A 20,404-nucleotide genomic window follows, 5' to 3' on the forward strand; every position below is an offset into this window, starting at 1 on the left:
TAAATAATCTCACACACTGTGCATGATATCACACTCTTATACCACATGTCAAATTTAGATTAAATATCCACGTCCTGCAGGTTGCCCCAGCTGGATCCCAACTTGACTTTAGCTTTAAGCTTCACATACAGCAATACAATCTGAGCAACCTGACAGAAACAAGATTGAGTGGAAACACAGAGGAATAACTTTACATACATGCTTTTCTGAAACGTGTGTCCAGAAATGTCACTTTAAAAAAAAAAAAAAAAACTTTTGTACCTGTATGAGGTCTTTGAAAATTAGCTCATGGTGCAGCTGAAGCACAAACTAGGCTCCTCTGATCTGACCTCTGCGCAGACTGCAGGCTGTAAACATTAGACATGAACATAAACCATCAGCCATTACACCAGGGGACGCCAGTCTTATTGATTTTCTCTTAAAAATAGCACCTGTGTGTGGGATACTGTATGTTAAACAGCTAGAGAACATGTTGTCCTCAATGAGATGTGTAGGAAGCAGGACAAATGTAAAAATGGAAAGATGTGGGTCACTTTGATGACAACCAAATTAAGCAGGTGGTCAAGATGTCATGGCTAATCAGTATGTTTCATTACATACCCTAAATGATACAGATGTCTCAATCTGTGTGCTGTTTTGCAAAGTCTGAAAAAATGAGAGGATCATGTCACCTGAGTGTGTGTGCTGATGAGAGAGCAGAGCAGCGGGGTACATTTTTCTCAGTCGTTTCTGTATGTTCACCTTGGCCTGTTTAACGATGTCTGCTGCTGATCCCTGAACAGTCGTGTTCACTGCCTGAAACTCCGCCTACATCAGAGGAACAGAAAAACAAAAAGGAGGATAAGTAATGTGAGAATAGAATCACATGTACAGCTGACATTTGACCACTTGAATTGAAACCTGAGGAGCTTACATGAGCTTTGATGTGTGTGTTCGTGTTTGTGATCCTAGGTGAGTATCTCCTGCGGCCCATCAGTCTGAACATAGCCGTTCTTCAGACAGTTCTTTACAGTTTCTCATAGAAAAGCATTGATTCCTGAAAAACAACCAACAGAAAACACACATTACATACATTTTTGTAAATGAATTTGGAACTCACAGTAACGTCACATGCAGACGTTATATACCTTTGTATCTGGCTTTGAAGCTCTCTATGTAGCAGGCTGTATCATTCTCTTCTAGTCCCATTTGCTCACTCAAATACTTGGCTCCCATCCCATAGATAATGCCATAACAAATCTGCAAAGACCAATGCATACACACAAATGAGTTAAACAGACAGGATGCATGCTTGTGTGCATGCTCTATCATGGCTGAGTTGTACCTGTTTAGCCTGCTGCCCACATTTTAAACTAAATATAAAATAATAATCCCAGATGTTCATAATAAACGTGTGCAAATTTTCAAACTGATATGCTATCTATATTCTGAGAAATTTCCTGAATCTGTCAGTGAACTGCTCAAAATGGTCAGTTCTAAAATAGCACAAAATCTTTACAAGACCTAATAAAATCATAACATAAGTATTCCCTAGTGGGTTCTTGGCACACTGTAGAGGTGGGCCTCAATCATTAAGGTATGTCCATAGCTCCACCCTCAACAGCCTTCCAGAAGGCTGGCCAATTAGAGGGAAGGGGCTTTGTGGAGCGGGGGAGCCTTAAAGAGACAGCAGCTAACGAAGAGATTTAGACAGAGGTGGAAATAAGAGCTAGTGTGAGAAATTCAAGAAAGTCTTTTCCAGCTGTGGATGAAGTAAAGCTACCACAGGGGTACCAGGGGGTCAATATAAATCCTTCAAAAGCACATTACCCCCTCTTTAATTTTACATAACTCTACAAAATGTGTAAGAAAGACAACCTCCCTGCACCTGGAAACAAAACAAAGCAACATGACTTCAAGTTATTGTCACTCCTTCACATCTATCAGTTACCTCTCTTGTGTTTCCCTCCGATCCCTGCCTCAGGCTGCCCTCTGTGCTCTCCCCTCTCACAGGCCAGGGCCAGAGAGAAGCGCTCCTTTGTTTTCCACTCAGTAATGAAAGTCTCAAAGAGGCGCCTGTCACTCGCCACATCAATGATAGAGAAGGAGCCGGAGTTGCAGGAACAGAGTGAAGCATCCTGGGACAGCTGGAGGGTAAAGCCTTCATCAATCACGGGTGATCTGCTTCAGAAGGAAGCCTCGGTATGGGGGAAGATGGGGAGGCAGGGCTTGGTGGAGGGATGAGGTTCTGGTTTGAGTTTAGGGGCAGGTTTGTCTTTTAATTCAAGAGTGAAACAGCCTTAATGTTTGTTTCCTGTTTCTGTCTTTCATCACATTTGTTGTTCAGCTGTTTAAATTCCACAACAGATAGACGGTGTCTGTTTCCAGCACATAACTGAAGACCTTGTGTGATTGCTGGTTTCCTCGCTGAGGAGGGTGGACTGGTTCAGTGGGCGAGTGATCAGAGGTGACTGGACCGATGAGGTGGTCAGTTTGACTCTGGGAGTGACAGGTGGCGTCTCCTGAGTCGGGGGGATGAGATCAGCAGCAGCACATAGTCTCTCTGTTGTGTGTGCTGCATCATGTTTGGAGTTTTTGTCTTCCATGGGGTTACTGTCAGCAGCAGCTACCTGCATGTTCGGCTTTTTCCTTTCTCTGTCCACCTCGAGCACATCTGCTGTAGTTGGTGTGTTACTGGCTTTGTGGCCGGCTGCTGCAGGGCTGGTCAGACATACCAGGCCAGCGGTCAATGTTTTGTTTTCTACCTGTCCTGCGTTACCCCCCTTCTCCAAATGTCATTCCCTCTCTGATGTCTGCTTTGTGACAATCCTCTGCGTTATCAGGTAAAGTGATTTTGGATGTATTGCTGTCATCATCCCTCGTCTGAGCTGTAGCGATGGGCTGTGCTTCTTTGGAACTAGGTCTGGTTTATGATTCTGACACGGTCTGCATTTTGATGACTTCCTTCCTGCTCTTTTTGAACTTCTGGAGTCTGTCTGTGCGAGCTCCGCCTCTGCAGGAAGTGTTCCCCTACGAAGAGTGAGTCGCCCCACTAGGACAGGTTGAAAGAGGACTCACCCCACTGAATCGCCTCCTACTCTTCTGCTTCCTGATTGGCCAAGTGCTCTCTGCGTCTTCTCTCTTGAGTTGATTGAAGAGGGAAATCGTCTTTGATCTCCTGACCGACTGATTCCTCCTCTTCCTCTTCCTCCTCTCCTGATTGGTTGGGGATCTGTGACGGACTTGGACCGGCCAGCAGGGAGCTGCTGCTCCTGTTAGCGCACTCAGAAGCAGCCTAATCTGCAAGAAAGACGTCATTATCATCCATAACTTCATCTCTTTCTTCAGCTTCGTGCTCAGGAGAAATCTGTCACAACAATGACACAGATTAGGATTTTTCAGCAAACTAATTCCTACGTTCTTTTTGGATTATTCATGCCACTCACTTGTTGACCTGTGTTGAGGATGAGCTCCATCTGGCTGTCTGTGAGAGAAATATTAAATCTTGGGCCTTCACCCCTCCTGTCACTCATGTTCTCTTCTATCTCTACAGCTTCCTCTATTGTTTCCTCCTCTCTTATCTTTACTGTTTCAGCCAGCTGACTCATAGCTTTATCCTGTCCATCTCCATGCTACTCCGCCTGCTGAACAATGATTCTTTCAGTCTGAGTGTCTAATTTAAAACTTTCTCCAAAGCTGTCTTCTCCTTTTTTGACTCCTCCATCAGTTTGCTCCTCTAGGAGAACATTTCCATCTCTGTGCTGTGAATCCTTCTTTGCTTGGCTCCAGGAGAGAATAAGAGAACCGAGGCAGGAGAGGCTGACAGAGGGGACACGATCATATCTGTGTTAACCAGTGTAGAAACACTGGGTACAGTAGTTGGTACTTGGCCTGCAGGCTCTAAGTTTTGGCCTACAGTGGGCGTTGAATGGGATGTCTGTGCAGCCTCGATATTATCTTGAAGGCTTTTGTCCATCTGTATGGAGTGGAGCACTTTGCTTAAAGCTCTTGAGTGTTTCAGTCTGCCCGGCTGCACAGGTGATACAGTGATCTTTGTGGTGTCGTCTTCTTTAGACGTCACTCTGTGTTGTTCTCCTAGGCGGGAAACTGAAGCTCTAAATCGAGGTGGGGGCATTGGAGAATGAGGGAGCTGAGGACATGGTGTTGGTTGGAGTAGAGGGCTGGATAAAATCTCAGCCAGCTCCTGAGTCAGGCCTCTTTCAGAAACAGGGGAATTTCTTTGGGTTTGGTTGATTTTGTGATTTGAGTCCTTTTCTCTTTCACCTGTCTGCTTTTGTTTTTCTATTTTTGTGCCAGTATTATTTTTATCAATTGACTTTAAAACATGTTCAGTGGTCTTATTTTCTTCTGAAGCTTCACTTCTTTCAACTTGGTCTTTATCGTCCTTTTGTTTGTTTTCTGCTGCTGTCTTTTCCACCTGCTCTTCTTCGGGCCTCCCCTCCTCTTTCTCTCTTTCACTCTCAGGTTTCTTTTTCTTCCTACTCTCCTCTTCATGTCTTTCAACATTTCTGCTCTCACTTGTTTTAGCCTGTTCCCCACCACAGTTATCTGTTTGTGCTTGATGTGGGCTGATACTGGATAAAGATGATGTGTCGGAGTCACTGCTGCCCTGTGAGTCGTTTCCAGTAGCAGCCTCTGGAGGAAGTGTCGCCGGGTCCCACTGGATCCCCAGCTGTGCCAGGTCTTCCTGGAGGAGGAGCCTTGCTTTAGCTACTATCTCCGTGGCTGCTTCCTGCTCCGTCAAGGCTCAACCGCCAGTGACCCACACGTAATGGAGGCCTAGTCTCTCAGCTGCCTCCATCTTGCTCTCATCCTCTTCTCGCTTAGAGCTGAGGAACACACAAACTATTAGATTGGGTACATGTATCTTAGAGATCTGCTGCTTTTCTTGTATTTATGTTAAACTGGCTTTTGTTTTTTGATTCATATAGAATAATTAATTGTATAAGAATGGTAATAGCTAGCGTTAAAACGATCTACCCCTTAAATGGCACAGAGTTTCTCAAGGCTTTCTCTACATTAGCAACATTAGCTCTGGCTAGTTGAGCCACCGTGCACAGGCCTTGAGCGTTAAGTGTTCTGGCTCTTGTTGCATTCAGGAGAGAGACTCTGACAAGGTTGACTAGCTCCCTCAGGACTCCAAAGCTCAGCCGGGTCTGGTGCTGAGACAGCAGCAGCCCCATGTTGTGCCAGCCGAGGCGCTTGCAGAACACTGTTACCATATCTGAAGAGACGGGAAGAGAGTGTTTCTGTCAGCTGCAAAATATGATGAAGTCAGACCCACAAAAATACAAAAACACAGCTCTTATAAGCCCTTTCAAAGTATGTTGATGCATGAAGCACTTGCACTTACAAAACAATGGACACATGAGTTTGATAGAAGCATACATGTACTGAGACATCAGCTAATGGAGTCCAGGATGTTCATCCATCACCTTTAAGTACCTCTCCTTTCAGCATTACGTTACTATACCAGTAACTGGCTTCTTCATTCAATGTAAAGTCCTGTCCTCTATATATTCCAAACTGTAACATAAAACTTACCTGCAAATGTGGAAGCAGACTGCAGCTGCCCACGATTGCAGTTGTATTTGGATGCCACTGCACCTAAAGGAACCTCATAAACCAGGCCCTGGAGGACGAGGGCGGTGAAAAACCTATGACAGGAATCAATAAAGCTACAAATGAGGCAAAAGACAGCTTTTTGATCCAGGAAGATCAAAAATGTTGGGCGGCAATGTGTTTCAAGGAATAAAACACAGAAAAAAACACCACTTAAATAATAAAAGTGTCATACATACAACTAAAACTTATATATAAACATGACATGAATGGTACAATGCGCATGTATTTAGAGTGTTGAAACACAAGCAGTACCTTTTATAAACAGCCATCTGTCATCGCTGCTTCAGTCTTAGGGACCATTTTTCCACTGACCGACCGTGCAAGAAAACTCTCCTGGATGCCAACCAGCTCCGCAACCCTCTTCATGGATGACGTCAGCTGTTGCCAGAGACAGAAGAACTGATACCAGTCGATGATGGTCCACTCTGCGTACAGCGGTGTGATTTGAGGAGCATTTAGATTCAGATTCTGTGTTTTAAATAGTCTATAAAGAATGATGATGGATGATATAAGGAGTGAATAAACAAGGAGGAAAACTTTTTAATAAGAATTCATAAAAGATTAGGCTACCAGGTAAAGAATGTGTAAGTCATTTTCCAAAACGAAGCCCTCCATGGCTCGCTGCAGATCTGCAAGTATTCCCAGAGCCTCAGGGAGGGAGAGGGACGATGACAGGGAGGCAGCATCCAGCTGGGTCAGACAAGCAAAGACATCAGAGTAAATTTCTGGTTTGTACACTTATGCGAGGCTGACATTAAGAAATCATTTTTCCTCTTTCTCGGATTCCATATCAAGCAAGAAAACTTCGTCGTTGTGGTTAAATTTGTTTCAAATTAAAAGTTTTCTGTAATTTAAAAAAAAGGCTGATTATAGATTAAAGTACCTTCCCCCTCTCCCTGGATACTGATAAATTCATTCTCCATCAGCCATTCCACACAGGCTTCAATAGCTCCTTTGTTCGCTTCTTCATTCAATTCATCCTTTCTGTCACATTTCATGCCGGCAGCCAGCAGAGAGCAGGAAGCGTACAACCTCACATCCTGAGGAGTGCTAGCAACACCCCCAACAATAATCTGTGGTAGTGGAAATTCTTTTAGAGTTCATTTTGATGTTTTATGTCACATTTCAGTCTGAGGTTCTCAGTCAATTCACTTAGCAGCTTTACCTCCAGGACAGCTCTCAGCATGCTGGTGACACCCTCTCCTTCTCTTTTCACCAAGCAGCTGCTGATTGGTCGAAGTGAACCCTTCAGGAGAGACACACCTTTCTACTGCTCTGCCAACATGCTCTCACCTGAATGAAGCAATCAAGGAGTTGTAAAATTAAAGCTTTAAAAAAAAAAAAAAACTTCGACTCATTATCAAGCTTTTCCAATCCTACCAACTTACCTGTGGTGTCCATCCTTTTCTTCCTGCTCGTCCAGCCATCTGTTTGTAAGTGAGAGGACCCAACAGGTGTCCGTTAAAGGTAGGCGTTCGGATGATGACTCTACGAGCTGGGAGATTGACCCCTGACGAAAGGGTGGAGGTGGCAGCAAGGACTCTGAGCATGCCCTGACGAAAGGCTCCCTCCATGACATTTCACTCATCGAATATACAAACTTCATCGCATTTATATACTCAAAGACAGGCATCAGTTTCGTTCTTAACACAAGTACCATATACTCTTAAAAAAATAAGTGTCAAAGGAAATGAAATGCAAACAAACACCAACATCTGAAAACTGTCTTACGAACTGTAAACATTTTGAAAATCGAAAAACCGCCGGAGCGCCGCCGCGGTGCTCCAGAAAAACAGTCCGGCGAAATCGAAAGCTTCAATACAAAGGTTCCTCTGACCCTTGCGCGGTTTCAGCTCATAAATTATTCAAATTGTATAAAAGTTTATGAATGAAGTTATCACACGTCATATTTAACACGAGAAAAAATGAGCAAAAGAAGACTTTGAATCCTATCATTAACGTAAAAGCAAACCAATTTACTTATGTTGTCCATTTAAGTGAAAATGTGAACGGAAGCCTGACGTTATTGAAACAGTATCAAAAAAAATGTTATCCTCGTGTCTTATTCAAAACTCAAAAATACACAGACAGATATCAGAAAAACAAGCCTTTTGCAAGTCTAATGTGTTACCAATTTAAATTTGAATACCTTTCAATCAGTTCTTTCTGGACAAAATGTACATATCAGATACCTCGTACACATAGTCACAATCGTCATCTCAGTTAATTTGTTCACTAACACATAAAGAGATTCATTTTATTGATTTCTATTTGGGGTACTTTTTAACTTTATAGGGTACTACTGTTCAGATGTGATCTACGTTCTTATAACGGTCTATGAAACAGTGAAAGCACATGGGCGGGGCCTCGGTCCCTGTCCCGGGGTGTAGGGCGTGAATAAGCGGCTGGTGGGCGCGCCCGGCCCGCTCCGACGTTGCGGAGGCTTCAAGATGGCGGAAGCCCTGACAACTCAGGAGCAGCTGGTGAGGCTCTCTTTACGATTTATTTTCCCATTTCCCTGTAATTATTGGCGTGTCTGTGTCTCCACTCCATTTGCTCATTAAACCGATCGTAGTTTTTAGATATTTTGTGACTCTGACTCTCCATGGGAACGATGTGTTCTCGTAAACAGTCCTGGCCCGTTCGCACCCTCTTTACTGACTCCGGTGTGACTGACAGCAGTTAGCATGTGTGCTAGCATGATGGCGTTTGCCAGTAGAAGGCAACACTCAACCGGCTATCTATCTGGAATACTCACTCCCTCGATAACCTATCTCTTCATGAACCCCAAAGACAATCCAGTGTCTGATTTGTAAACTAGCAATCCATTGTCACACAGTCTTTCTTTTGTAAAATCTGACTTCTTGTGTCTTTTACGCTATCGTTAGCCATCCAGCTGCCACATGTAACCTAGCCGCTGGCTAATGCTAGTAGCTATTGTTGACTTGAAGTGAATTTCCGTTATCTTGCTAAACATTTATAATAATTCTTGACCCAGTGTGCAGGTTCAAACTGGTTAAAGGCACAGTTATATGCAGTCTGTCTATAGTTATATACAATGACATTGTTAAGTCAGACTAGGATCACTAATCACCTCCAATGAGCCTCTCGGCTAGCAGAGTCCTGCCTATCAGATTTACGGTCTGGAATTCACAGAAGCGGTCCTCCGGTTCCTAGCATTGTTGTTGCCATCGCTTTCTAGTAAAGGGGTGGGCCTAGCAGTGATAGCAAATATCAAATGTCAGCAGGATATTCGTCTGACATCTTCACTTCTGGTGCTTTGATCTCCATCAAGCTTTCACAAGGTTAGACGACTAGGAGAAGTCACAGGTCACGCTTGAACTGTTGCCTGGATTTGCCGATATTTCTCTTGCTAGAGTTCTTCGCTCTCCCAGATCTATTGGCATCTTTTACTGCCTCGAGGAGAATAAAACGTGTGATTTTTACGGTTGCTTTCCGAAATTAAGCACTAAGATTTTATCCAACCAAGGTTAGCAACAGTACCGGTGATGCTGCTCGGTAACTGGAAGCAGCATGCAATGCATTCATAGATGCAAAGGCATCCACCATAGAGGTCCCTGAATTGTATCTAAGCTTTCTCTTTGCAATGATTTTTTTTACGCCTACAGAGAACATGTAGTGTGGGAGGAATATTTAATAGGATTGGCACCTTTTGCATCACAGAACACTTGATTTGTAAGGCAAGGGTTGTACTGCAATATGAAGGCAGCTCTGCAGTTCAATTTTATGTTTGCTTTTGCCCTCTTTTTATTTAAAGGGACATGCTTTGTCAGTATGGCTTGATTTTTTTTAACCATCTTGGCAAAACTTAGAAACCCAGTATCGCCACACTGGCTATCATCTTGAATGGCAGGTTGAGATCTCCCAGCATGTAAAGCAGGCATGTGAAGCATTATGTCTTTATCCTTTAGAAGGTAAAATTGCAGTGTCTACTTATATCAGTATGCTTTTAGTAAAGACTTTTGAAAAAAAATAAAAACACAAGAAGATAGAGTGCTCAGTGATATTTACAAATGATCTGGTTCTTGTGTAAATTCTTCAACAAATGTATGCTTTTAGGATTTGTTCAGTTAAATACAACATATTTATGAAGAAACAGGCTGAAAAGCTGGGTTGTTTATATCATACCAACACTTTTAATATGCATATTCTATTTTTATGTAGAGCTTAGAAAATGAAAATGAGTCACTTTGTGTAAAGGTGTGGATGGTTCATCAGAGCATTGATAATGACTCCCCTGCTCTTATACACCCCTCATCATCTTAACCCTTTCTCACACTTACCCATACAGTAAATGCAGAGGCTGTCATACAAAGTAACCTCAGCAGCTGGGGATCGAAGTTACATCCTCCAGCTGAAAACGACCAAAACACTGAGCTGCAAATCAACATTCTCTCTCCTTGTGCTTGTTCTGTACTTGAAGGACAGATGTGCTTTGCTTGTGCCTTGCTGCCACATGATCATTCTCATCCAGGGCATCTTTAGGGGACTACAAAGCAGGCATCATGTCCCTCATCATTCCAACCTCCTATAAACTTGGTAAACTACTTATCTCTCCTCCAAACCTTTTATTTTAACTTCCCTTCTTATGTCCGTCCAGGCTGTGGAGGAGTTCCTGAGTGAGGTGCGTAGCAGGGAGCAGCCTCACAGTGCTGGGCTCGTTTCCCAGCCGACAGCTGTAAAGTTTCTTATGGCCCGCAAGTTCGACGTCACCAGAGCCATCGACCTCTTCCAAGCATACAAGGTACAGTCGTGCTTTTAATGGAGAAAAACTGAGATCACTGACCACAGGGTAGTTTAGTTAAGGCTAAAAGAGTGTTGTTGAGGGTGTCAGCTGACCTGAAGTCTTTTTCTTTTTTTCTTTTGCTTTTCTTTTTTTTGCAGCTCCTTAAGTCATAAGTAGTTGCTTAAGGCCTGTAAGATAAACTAAATGAGTCTGTATCAATAAGCAGAAAGTTGTTCGTAAATTAAAGGAATAATATAGATTGATACAGCTGGCTGTTAGAGATCCTCTTCTCATCAATTTGTCATGTACATTGTAGTTGTTTTAATCTGAAAAAAGATTAAATGTGTTCAAGCTTGACAGATCAAGCAAATTGCAGCATGCTGAGATAAAAGGGAGTAAGTTTGGTCCACTGACTTTTTATTGCATTCCCATGCATGAATCAACGTAATTCCACAAACACCCTTATATCCATAAAAATAGGACAAACAGCTTTCAGCAAACACTATGTTGAACAATTGGCTCCCTAAAAGCTTATTGTGTTTACACTTCTTCTTTTTTTACTACATAAACCCAGGTGAGGAGGGTTTTTTGTTTCAGCTACTTGTGATCTGAGTTTATATTTGTGTACATTTTCCCGTCCACAACCATTTAAACTGGATTGGTAGCTCTCTGATCTGACGGCTTTCAAAATGGTTCAAACATAAGATGCTAATGTATGGGACAGACACAACGATTATGGCTACAGAAATCATATAGATAACAAGACGGTTCACCCAAACCACACTTACGGGGGGAAAGTTTGAAGTCAAGTGGCATTGCAGGAAGCTTCGCAAGAGCGCAGGGAGACTTAATATACATTAATCCAAGACCAAGTATGGAGGAGGGAGGAAGCAGATGCAGGCATAGTGGAGACACCAAGTCAGATGCAGGAGGACTCCAGTCAGGAAGCACCTGCGCCATCCCAAAACCACAGGAGGGACTCTCATGATACTACCTCAGGTACCCAGCTCATGGCACAGAAAGTAAAGTAGCCCATCAAGCTATATGTCAGTAGGGCTATACATCAGGTCTGGTTAGTTACAACTACCCCTATCATCAGTGGTGGAGGAGTTCAATGTGACGAAGCGCAGTGATGTACCAAGACTCCTCCGATGAGAAGGTCAGAGGGGCAGGAGTCACTACAAGATCTATACAGCAGTGGCACAAGCTGAAAGCGCGTTGAAGCCTAGGAACATCATCGGGAAACCATGTGAAGGGAGGCAAGGACTCGGATCCACCCCCTTCCAGCAGCAGGGGAAGGCAGACCCAAGGCAGAGGAGGAACATGATCTAAGCCGAGGTCTGACACCTGGAGGAAGAAAGGTGCTGGTCAAGGGTGGTCGAGCTTTGGAGACTAGAGCCCTTTCGCATCCCTTTCCTGCTCTGATCAGTGTATGACATCCTTCCATCAACATCAAATCTCCACAAATGGGGAATGAGAGAGGACCCATTGTGTCGACTGTGCAGAGGGAGAGGAACAATGGCCCATATTCTGGCAGGATGCAAGACAGCTCTCAGCCTGGGAAGTCCGTGGACACACCGTTGAGGCCGAATGTGGTTTTATGGTCTGAAGAGGCAAAGAAGATCATCCTGATTGAACTGATAGTCCCCTGGGAAGGTGGATGTGAAGAGGCCTATGAGAGGAAAGCCACCAAGTATCAGGACCTTGTTGAGTAGTGCAGGGTGGCAGACTTGGCTATTCCCGGTCCAGGTTGGTTGCAGGGGTTTTCCAGCCCAGTCTGTGTGGAAGATGCTCACAGCCTGGGCAATAGCAGGAAGGGAGAGGAAGTAGGAAGTCAGCTGCCTGTAGGTACGTTGGTGTAGGAAGCAGAAAGAGCATCTTGCTAGCTCTGGAGTAGAAGAGAGGAGTTGAGCTGGGGGGGATGGGCAGTAACTGGCCACCTCTGCCAACTCGAGGGGGTTGTGGTTCAGGGTCGAATGCCCTGGGAAAGTTGGATACCACCTGATGACATCTTCCCCTCGCTTAAAGCCATGGTCATATAGACGTGAATGAGTTAGACACCATCACTATAGATTTTTTTTTTTTTTTTTTAACATGCTTTTTGAGCAATGTCAGATAATCAGTTGAGGTAGGCTATGATAGCCTGTTTCATTGATCCATAAAGGTTAAAAAGGCAAAAGCTGAATCAAAATGAATTAAGTATGCTGACAAAGTGATACTCCGGGATGGAACAAGTTGGGTCCTATCACAAGGTTTAGGGCAGAAATCACCCCAACAGCAGTGTTTTTGTGCAGCAGAAGCCCAGAGCACTCGCACCAAACACCCCCTCTGTGCTCCTCTGCCAGTTTCCTCTGCACTCAGACGGGGCCATAGTTTACTTGACCAAAAACACAAATAAACGGACTCCCACCAAAAAAAATCTGATATCGGTCTGCGTTCACGCTTTATTAAGAGAATTTTCAGTGTGTTACTTTCACACAAAAACGGCGCTACCTCCGCTGCAGAGCCACAGCTGGCTATGAGGCACTCGCCGCTTAGTGTATCAGTCCGCGTGCGTGGCGTGGCAGATATAAACAAACGCAGGTAGTCTGCCAGGACGAGGAGACACGATGAGAACTAGAGCCTTATTTAGCGGTGTTTTTGTGTGAAAGTAACGCGCTGAAAATTCTCTAAATAAAGCGTGAATGCAGACCGATATCAGATTTTTTCGGTGGGAGTCCGTTTATTTTTGTTTTTGGTCAAGTAAAAATTGGCCCCGTCTGAGTGCAGAGGAAACAGGCAGAGGAGCAGGGAGGGGGTCTTCGGTGCGAGCGCTCTGGGCTTCTGCTGCACAAAAACACTGCTGTAGGGGTAATTTCTGCCCTAAACCTTGTGATAAGACCCAACTTGTTTCATCCCGGAGTATCACTTTAAGTAATGATGTAATACTATTTAATGTAAGAGGTAATATTTGGCAAATAAATCAGAGGTACTTGTTATCAGTTTTTTTGTTGAAATGCTGTTTTTGTTGTAAGCTAATAGTTTTCCCTCTGTCTCTGTCTCCCTAAAACAGAACACAAGAATCAAAGAGGGCATCATCAATATCAACCCTGACGAGGACCCTCTACGCTCTGAGCTGCTGAGTGGCAAATTTACTGTCCTGGTGAGTGTAGAAACCACAGAGGTGCTGCAGCTCATCATATCTCAGTTAGAACCAAGCATAGATTGAAAGTGGTACACATGCTTGTCATTACAGAAGAGTGACTTCCTGTTTCTTTTCAAGTTGAATAATTAGTCTTTTTAAAAGGACGGTTTTCAGTTGTGCTTAGTGTCTGATTGTACATAAAATAAGCTGTTTATGTTCCCACCAGCCTGGCCGTGACGCAAAGGGTGCTGCTCTAGCTCTCTTCACTGCTCGCCTCCACAGGCCCGACGTCACCACTCACAAAGCTGTGCTGCAGGCCATCATCTATCAGCTCGACAAAGCCATAGAGAGGTGATATTTAAACAACATACTCAGAAACTTATTTATTGTTTCTATTTTTATTTGTTTTTATATGTTTAAGTTCATTGGAAGTCAAAGCTGTTTTAAAGTTCTTGTTCATCTCTTCTCAGTTTACAAACTCAAAGAGACGGGCTCATCTTTATTTATGACATGACCAACTCCAGCTATGGCAATTTCGACTACGAGCTCTGTGTCAAGATCCTCAATTTGCTCAAGGTAAAAGAAGTATCCTTTATTTTTCTCTGATCTGCTTGTTTTCTAACTGTTGGTGTCAACCTTTAAAAAGAAGAAAAGAAATCATTGGTCTTTCTCTTTGTTGCTTGTGTTTCCCAGGGGGCTTTTCCAGCTCGTCTAAAATGCGTTTTCATCGTTTCATCGCCTCTTTGGTTTCGAGCTCCCTTTGCTGTTCTACGCTTGTTTGTGCGTGAGAAACTAAGAGAGAGGGTATGTATATCTGTTTTCTTTTAAGTTATTAGCCATACTTTGTCATTCTGGCTCTAATTTTCCCCCTGTCTACCAGGTGTGCACAGTGAAGGCTCATGAACTGGCGAGTCACATCCCAGTCTCCTCCCTCCCGGAGCACCTGGGTGGGACATCTCAGTACAGCCATGTGGCTTGGATCCAGTCCTGTGTTAACACACACACAAACACTGTTCAGGGTGACACACAAGACCACGACACACACGATTGTGTGGGAAACCTGCTGCGCTCCTACAGCTTAGAGTGCAGCAACACAAGCGCAGGCGCTACACTGTCCTACACACACATCAATACACAATTGGGCTCTGAGCTAGCCACAGCTAACTCAAACTGCTATGACGATAGCAATGCTAATCCACACAACCACTGTGGAGTGGTGGAGAGCAGGACTCGAGGACAGTGCCAGCAGAGCCCACAGTCTGCTGCAAACAGGCCGCAGGGGAACCACCAACACTGGAACGGCTCAGCAGTGACTGGGGCTAACGTGGCTGTAAGCGGCTCTAGCCCAAATGCTAACATGAACGGTCGTGGCCGCCAAGCCCTTCCCCAGTCAGACACACCCCCTGACACACCGCTCTCCCAGATAGGAGATGGGGTTGACGGAAAGGCTACAGACTCTGCAAACAGGTCCCAGAATGAGGGAGGAAAGGAGGAGGATGGTGAGGAAGAAGAGGGGGTGCCTCCCTTGCCTCAGAAATCTTTGCCTCGCCCCCCTCACCAGCCTTGCTCCCAGTCCCCGCCCCTTTCTTCATCATGGGGTCCTGATGACGAGGACCACTGCATTGAGCCGTCGATTCACATGCCTGAGCAGGGGGGCATGACGGTGCATGAACTGGTGGAGCATGTGAAGAGGAAGAAGAAGAAGGGGATCTATCAGGAGTACGAGGAGATCCGCAAGGAGCCACCAGCGGGCACCTTTGACTACTCCAAGTAAGAGATTTTAAAGATATGTCCCATAATCCCCTTGGCTGCTCCTTTCATTTCCTTGTTGTCAGCCTTTGTGTTTGAAAGTGAATAAAATGATTCCTTATTTGCCTGACTTGTTTCTGTTTTTACAGAAAACTATCCAATCAAATAAAGAACAGGTACAGTGATGTTCTCTGCCTGGATCACTCACGGGTGCACCTCTGCCAGCTCTGTGAAGATGAAGATGACGAGGTAAAGTTTAGAAGAAAAAAAAGAATAAGCCTCATATGTCCTTCATTTCATTGACCTCTTCCTTCATATTCAATAATTAAGCAAAAGTCATGATTAAGTGGATTATTTTACGAGGTTCTGCTGCTCACTTTAACTAAATCTGGACAAATTATGCATTTTATTTTCTCAAGTACAGGTTGTTTTTTCCTAGTTTAATATCAACTAACATTATATATTGCATACTTTCGGGGAAAATCTGTTGCATTGGCAGTTTCATTTATTTGGGATTAGCTTAAGTGTTCCTTTGTATCTCTATCTACTGCACCTGATTTTATTAGTTTGGGTTTATTTATTAGTTTGCAATATTTGACCTTTTAACTGCGTAGTTAAAAGGCCTGACCTCAATTTTGGTTTCTGTGTCCTTTTTCTGCAAAAAGAGTCAAATGATATGGTAATAAATAATGAGAATGGCCCAGAGTATGAATGCAAACTAATGTTGTAAGAAGTCCTCCAGAAAAATGATGGCTCCAATACAAATGTAATAAAAAATACCATAAACTGGAGGATCTAAGGCTTGAGTAAATCTGTGTTAGATTAATAGTTGATAATAAAAATTAACAATTCTATGTTGATTCTGTGTGGATTAAACATTAGATTCTCTGAAGTCGTCAGAAACTTAGTAGAAGCCTTGATCAATAGAAATGATTGCTGTCCTCCTGCAGGAGGCAGTAGATCCCAACAATCAATCAGGGAATCTAACTTGTTTTGTGTTTCACAGACATCAGATTACATTAATGCCAGTTTCATGGATGGGTACAAGAGAGGCAACGCCTACATCGCAACTCAGGGTGAGCAGCTGTCAACAAACTTTGATCCTACTCTTCAGATGATTTAAAAAACACTTTATGACGAAGACTGTTTTGTCACTCAGGTCCTTTGCCAAAAACATTTGGTGATTTCTGGCTCATGGTATGGGAACAGATGGTACTTATCATCGTAATGACCACCAGGTGAGACACTTTTATCGATAGACATTTACACTCCTGTCGAACACATTTTCTGCCCTGGCATTGCCACCCTTGTCTGAACAAATACGGGACTGATGGCCTAGACCTCTACTGTAAAACCCTTGATGAATTGTTTGTTTCTGTTTACCTCAGGGTGGTGGAGCGTGGGCGTGTGAAGTGTGGTCAGTACTGGCCTCTGGAGGAGGGCAGGACCGAGCAGCACGGATGCTTCTTAGTCAGGAACACACACATCCAGACTTTTCAGGACTTCAAACTCTCCCATCTTGAACTTTTCAATACACAGGCAAGTCATGACAGCCACACAAGTTCATCTTAAACGGGTCTGATGATTTTGTTGAACAATGAGCCTTCAATTTGTCTTAGTGTTTTGAGAGATGTTGAGATCCTCATGGCAGTGTGAGAATGCTTTTTTAGTGGAATTACTCTTCATCAAAATTCACCTTTCGATGTCATTTGGGATAGCATGGACGTTTGTCTTGATACTCACGCATTCCATGGTTAAGAATAGAAAGTCTGAACTCTAGCTTTGTTTTTCTCTGTCCTCAGTCTGGAGAAAGACGGGAAGTGTACCACTACCTCTATCTCAGCTGGCCAGACTTTGGGGTGCCAAAAAGTGCTACAGCCATGTTGGACTTCCGTGAACATGTACTTCAGAGGAGGGAGGCTGCAGTCCAGAGTCTGGGCGCCAGCTGGACAGGGCCACCTGGGGGCCCTCCTGTGGTTGTACACTGCAGTGCTGGCATCGGCCGAACAGGTAAACATATAAACTTTATATCCCTGTTTATTACAAAAGTTCTTGCCAGTCACTTCTCACAATCAGCTACATGACTTGTTTTTTATTATCAGAACAAACTGCTAACGAAAGAGGGTTTTCTGGGTTTTTTTTGTCTTAACTGAGCAGTTGTGGTAAAAATGCCCCAACATTAGATCTGAAAACTAGTCTGTATAGTAGGCCATAAAAATTTTCTGAATGAAATTCAAACCAGTGCTGCATTTTTCTGTTTGTAACTCCTCCTCCCTGCTCCTTGACCAGGCACGTTCTGTACACTGGACATCTGCCTGTCCCGGCTGGAGGACATCGGCACCGTGAATGTGCGTCAGACAGTGCGGCGGATGCGTACACAAAGGGCTTTCAGCATCCAAACCTGGGACCAGTACTACTTCTGTTACACAGCAGTCATCGAGTATGCCCAGCGCAATGGCAAACTGAGCCCTGTGCAGTGGTCTGACTCGGACCTGGAGACTGACAGCGAGTGAGAGAGAGAGAGACACACACACATCTGCACAGATAGAAAAAAAGCAAAACGGGAATGCCAACCCGAGCCGAAGTCATAGGAACAAGAGAGAGGAACGGCGCTTCTTCTGCCATACGAGAGAGGAGACAAAGGAAGATTTAGTTTTGGCTCTTGATGTAATGATGCAGACTCACACAGTTGCTCTTCCTTTACATGAGCAGACAACCAGAGGAGGTGACGCGCTGGAGAAAAAATAACAGAGGGAGTGGAGACTGAGCATTTCATCACCTCTAAACAAGCTGTCCTGCCAATATCCGAGCCCCTTTTTATTTAGCAGAGTACACGGGGACTTGGCCTGTCTTGCCCTGAACCTGTCTTGTTGACGAGAAAGTTGTACGACTTGTAGCATTTTTATATTGACTTGCACATGAGGAATGACAAACTTGAACTTTATCCCTGAAGCCCTCTGAACCTCCCAGTCCTTTTTATTTTTAAATTCTTTTGTTCCTTTTTTACCCCGAACAAGTCTGTGAACACAGACCAAAGGTGAAGGGTATGAAAGGGGCCTCACTTGAAAAAAAAAGTTTTTCTTTGTCTTTGTTTTAAGAGGAAATGGTTCTGCGTGAGCAAATGGTCGTATGTGACAGTAGATGAGGAATGTGTGAGCCATTAAGTCCATTTCCTTTTTATTTTTATTTTAATTACCATGTCCTCTTTTCTATGGTGCATTTTCTACGTGTGTTTCATATCTGTGCATATGTAGACTAACTTTTCAAAGCCAAAGTCCTCACCCTGAATGCTTGGATGTACTCCTTACTGAGATATTCTACAGACTGAAGCCCGTGTATATTCGTGTAACATACATTTATACATTATTGTGCATATTAACAGCCTCTGACTTAAGAGCATAAAAAGCCTTGTTTAATATAATTGACTTAACCATGATAGGAAATGACTTTGTAGCATCCAGTCTATGACAAAACACAAGGAGAGTTCTGATGTTAAAACTGATATCTCATTGTAGATCTGTTCAATTCGTTGGGTCTAACATCCTCATTACTGTCGGAGCGTTCTGATTGGACAATCTTAAGTAGTTTGGCCTTAACTTTATTCACTGCCTCGTCGTTCTCAGACCTACACCACACCTGAAACTGTAACTTCTTCCCGATGTCTTTTTTGTTCTTTTCCTCTTTCGAATCTTACTCCCTTGATACCACAACTGTCGTTTGATTCCTGAGGCATAGTCTGCCTCAGATAATTGTGCCTTCAAGTATTCCTTAGCTTAACGTCTCGCTAGTGTAGTAATAACGCCCAAACCAGTGCACTTGAAAAGTACACATTGACTATGTGTCACACAGGACACCCACAGTTTGCCTACAGTCCTGTGCAGAATTCACTTCTTCTAAACAACGTAGAAGTTGTTTGTTACCTGGGACTAAGCTCTGGTTTGAGACATGGCTATTCTTTTATCATTTGACCTCAGGGGGTAATTCTAGTGTTTTTTGCCTAGTGTCAAAGATCTGTTTCTGGGTTTGCCTCTGGTAAATTATCATTTAAAAAAGAAAGTATATCGACTTTATTTTGTATTTTTTACTGTATTGTAACCTACTATATTTATGTCTTTGTAAAACTTCTACAATATTGAAATCAGTGAATGTTGGTACGATGCTACAAAGAAAACAAACCATTTATTGCATTTGATAAGCTGAACAAATCACACGGGGAGTGAAATATATTTTTTGTTGTTCACAATGAAATTTTGGTGGAAAATGTGCTTGCCAATGTATTTTCAGAAACTGACTTGTATAAATGGTGACTGTTCAGTTGTTGGACAAAAGAGGGGGGAGGGTTGGGGAAGCTAATGATGATGTTTTTAGACAGCTTATTGTTAAACCCTTCAGTAACTATTACATTAATGTCTTACTGTCTGGTACTCAATGCCAAGGACAAAGCAAAAAAAAGAACTATCAAGAAGAAAAAGCAAAAAAAAAAAAAAAAAGACAGGTGGCTGCCATTTTCTGTTCACAAACCCCGGCTTGGTGTCTTTGATGAAAAAAAAGTCTATATAGATATATTTAGAATGAGCTAAGGTTTATCAGCATGGAAAGAGAGCCTTGAATGTTTTTGGGGTAACGGTGTCCAATCAATTTTAAGTTGAAACAGACACGGATTTTGTTGGTGAATGTGGACCCTGCATCCCTCAAAGCCAAAGGCCCAGGCTCACCCTAAAGATTTCTGTCCTGTTACACATCCTCAACAGCCTACTAGCATGGACCTACCAATGCAGCCTTACATCAAGCGTCACAGAAAGACTGGGAGCACCTCGGGAACATTACTAAAGATTATGTATAGCTACACAATGGGAGAGCGTGTCTGTATGTAAGAGAGTCCCCATGTGACTTCTAATATGTTTTATGAGTAACAGAGAATGCGACGTGCATTTGTCATCAGTGTTCATTTAATGTTCCTGTGCTTTAAGTTCTTGTGATTGAAATATGGCCTTTTACATGCTGTCAGCCCGGCTGCCCCATTAAAGCAATGGTATTACTATCTCGGACAAGTGCAGATGTGATCTCTTCTTGACTTTTTTAGAGGATGAACTTAAAATCATATGAGTTTTTTAGAGGTGGTGGTGTTGATACCTTTTTTTTCATGAAGGGCTCATACA

The 20,404-nt window shown here is 43.4% G+C and overlaps 1 protein-coding gene and 1 pseudogene across 2 annotated transcripts; one reads left to right on the forward strand and one right to left on the reverse strand.

The window, feature by feature from the left end:
* Positions 1 to 21: 21 nt before the first annotated feature.
* Positions 22 to 7,843, reverse strand: LOC141800347 (uncharacterized; annotated as a pseudogene).
* Positions 7,844 to 8,044: 201 nt separating this feature from the next.
* Positions 8,045 to 20,288, forward strand: ptpn9b (protein tyrosine phosphatase non-receptor type 9b). Of its 2 annotated transcripts, none has more exons than XM_074684688.1 (13): positions 8,045 to 8,108; positions 10,247 to 10,390; positions 13,425 to 13,514; positions 13,723 to 13,847; positions 13,967 to 14,072; positions 14,190 to 14,300; positions 14,377 to 15,266; positions 15,395 to 15,494; positions 16,252 to 16,321; positions 16,405 to 16,483; positions 16,634 to 16,784; positions 17,048 to 17,255; positions 17,535 to 20,288. In XM_074684688.1, the coding sequence occupies exons 1-13, from the start codon at positions 8,076 to 8,078 to the stop codon at positions 17,756 to 17,758; spliced, it is 2,331 nt and encodes a 776-aa protein (XP_074540789.1). In that variant the 5' UTR covers positions 8,045 to 8,075; the 3' UTR covers positions 17,759 to 20,288. The 2 variants fall into 2 exon arrangements, with proteins under 2 accessions (XP_074540789.1, XP_074540797.1); XM_074684696.1 differs by lacking the exon at positions 8,045 to 8,108 and adding an exon at positions 8,852 to 8,930.
* Positions 20,289 to 20,404: the final 116 nt, after the last annotated feature.

This window comes from Halichoeres trimaculatus, unplaced genomic scaffold, assembly GCF_033239565.1.
Source record: "Halichoeres trimaculatus isolate MK-OKI-2021-1 unplaced genomic scaffold, fHalTri1.1 fHalTri1_scaffold_2, whole genome shotgun sequence".
Classification (NCBI taxonomy): Eukaryota; Metazoa; Chordata; class Actinopteri; order Labriformes; family Labridae; genus Halichoeres; species Halichoeres trimaculatus.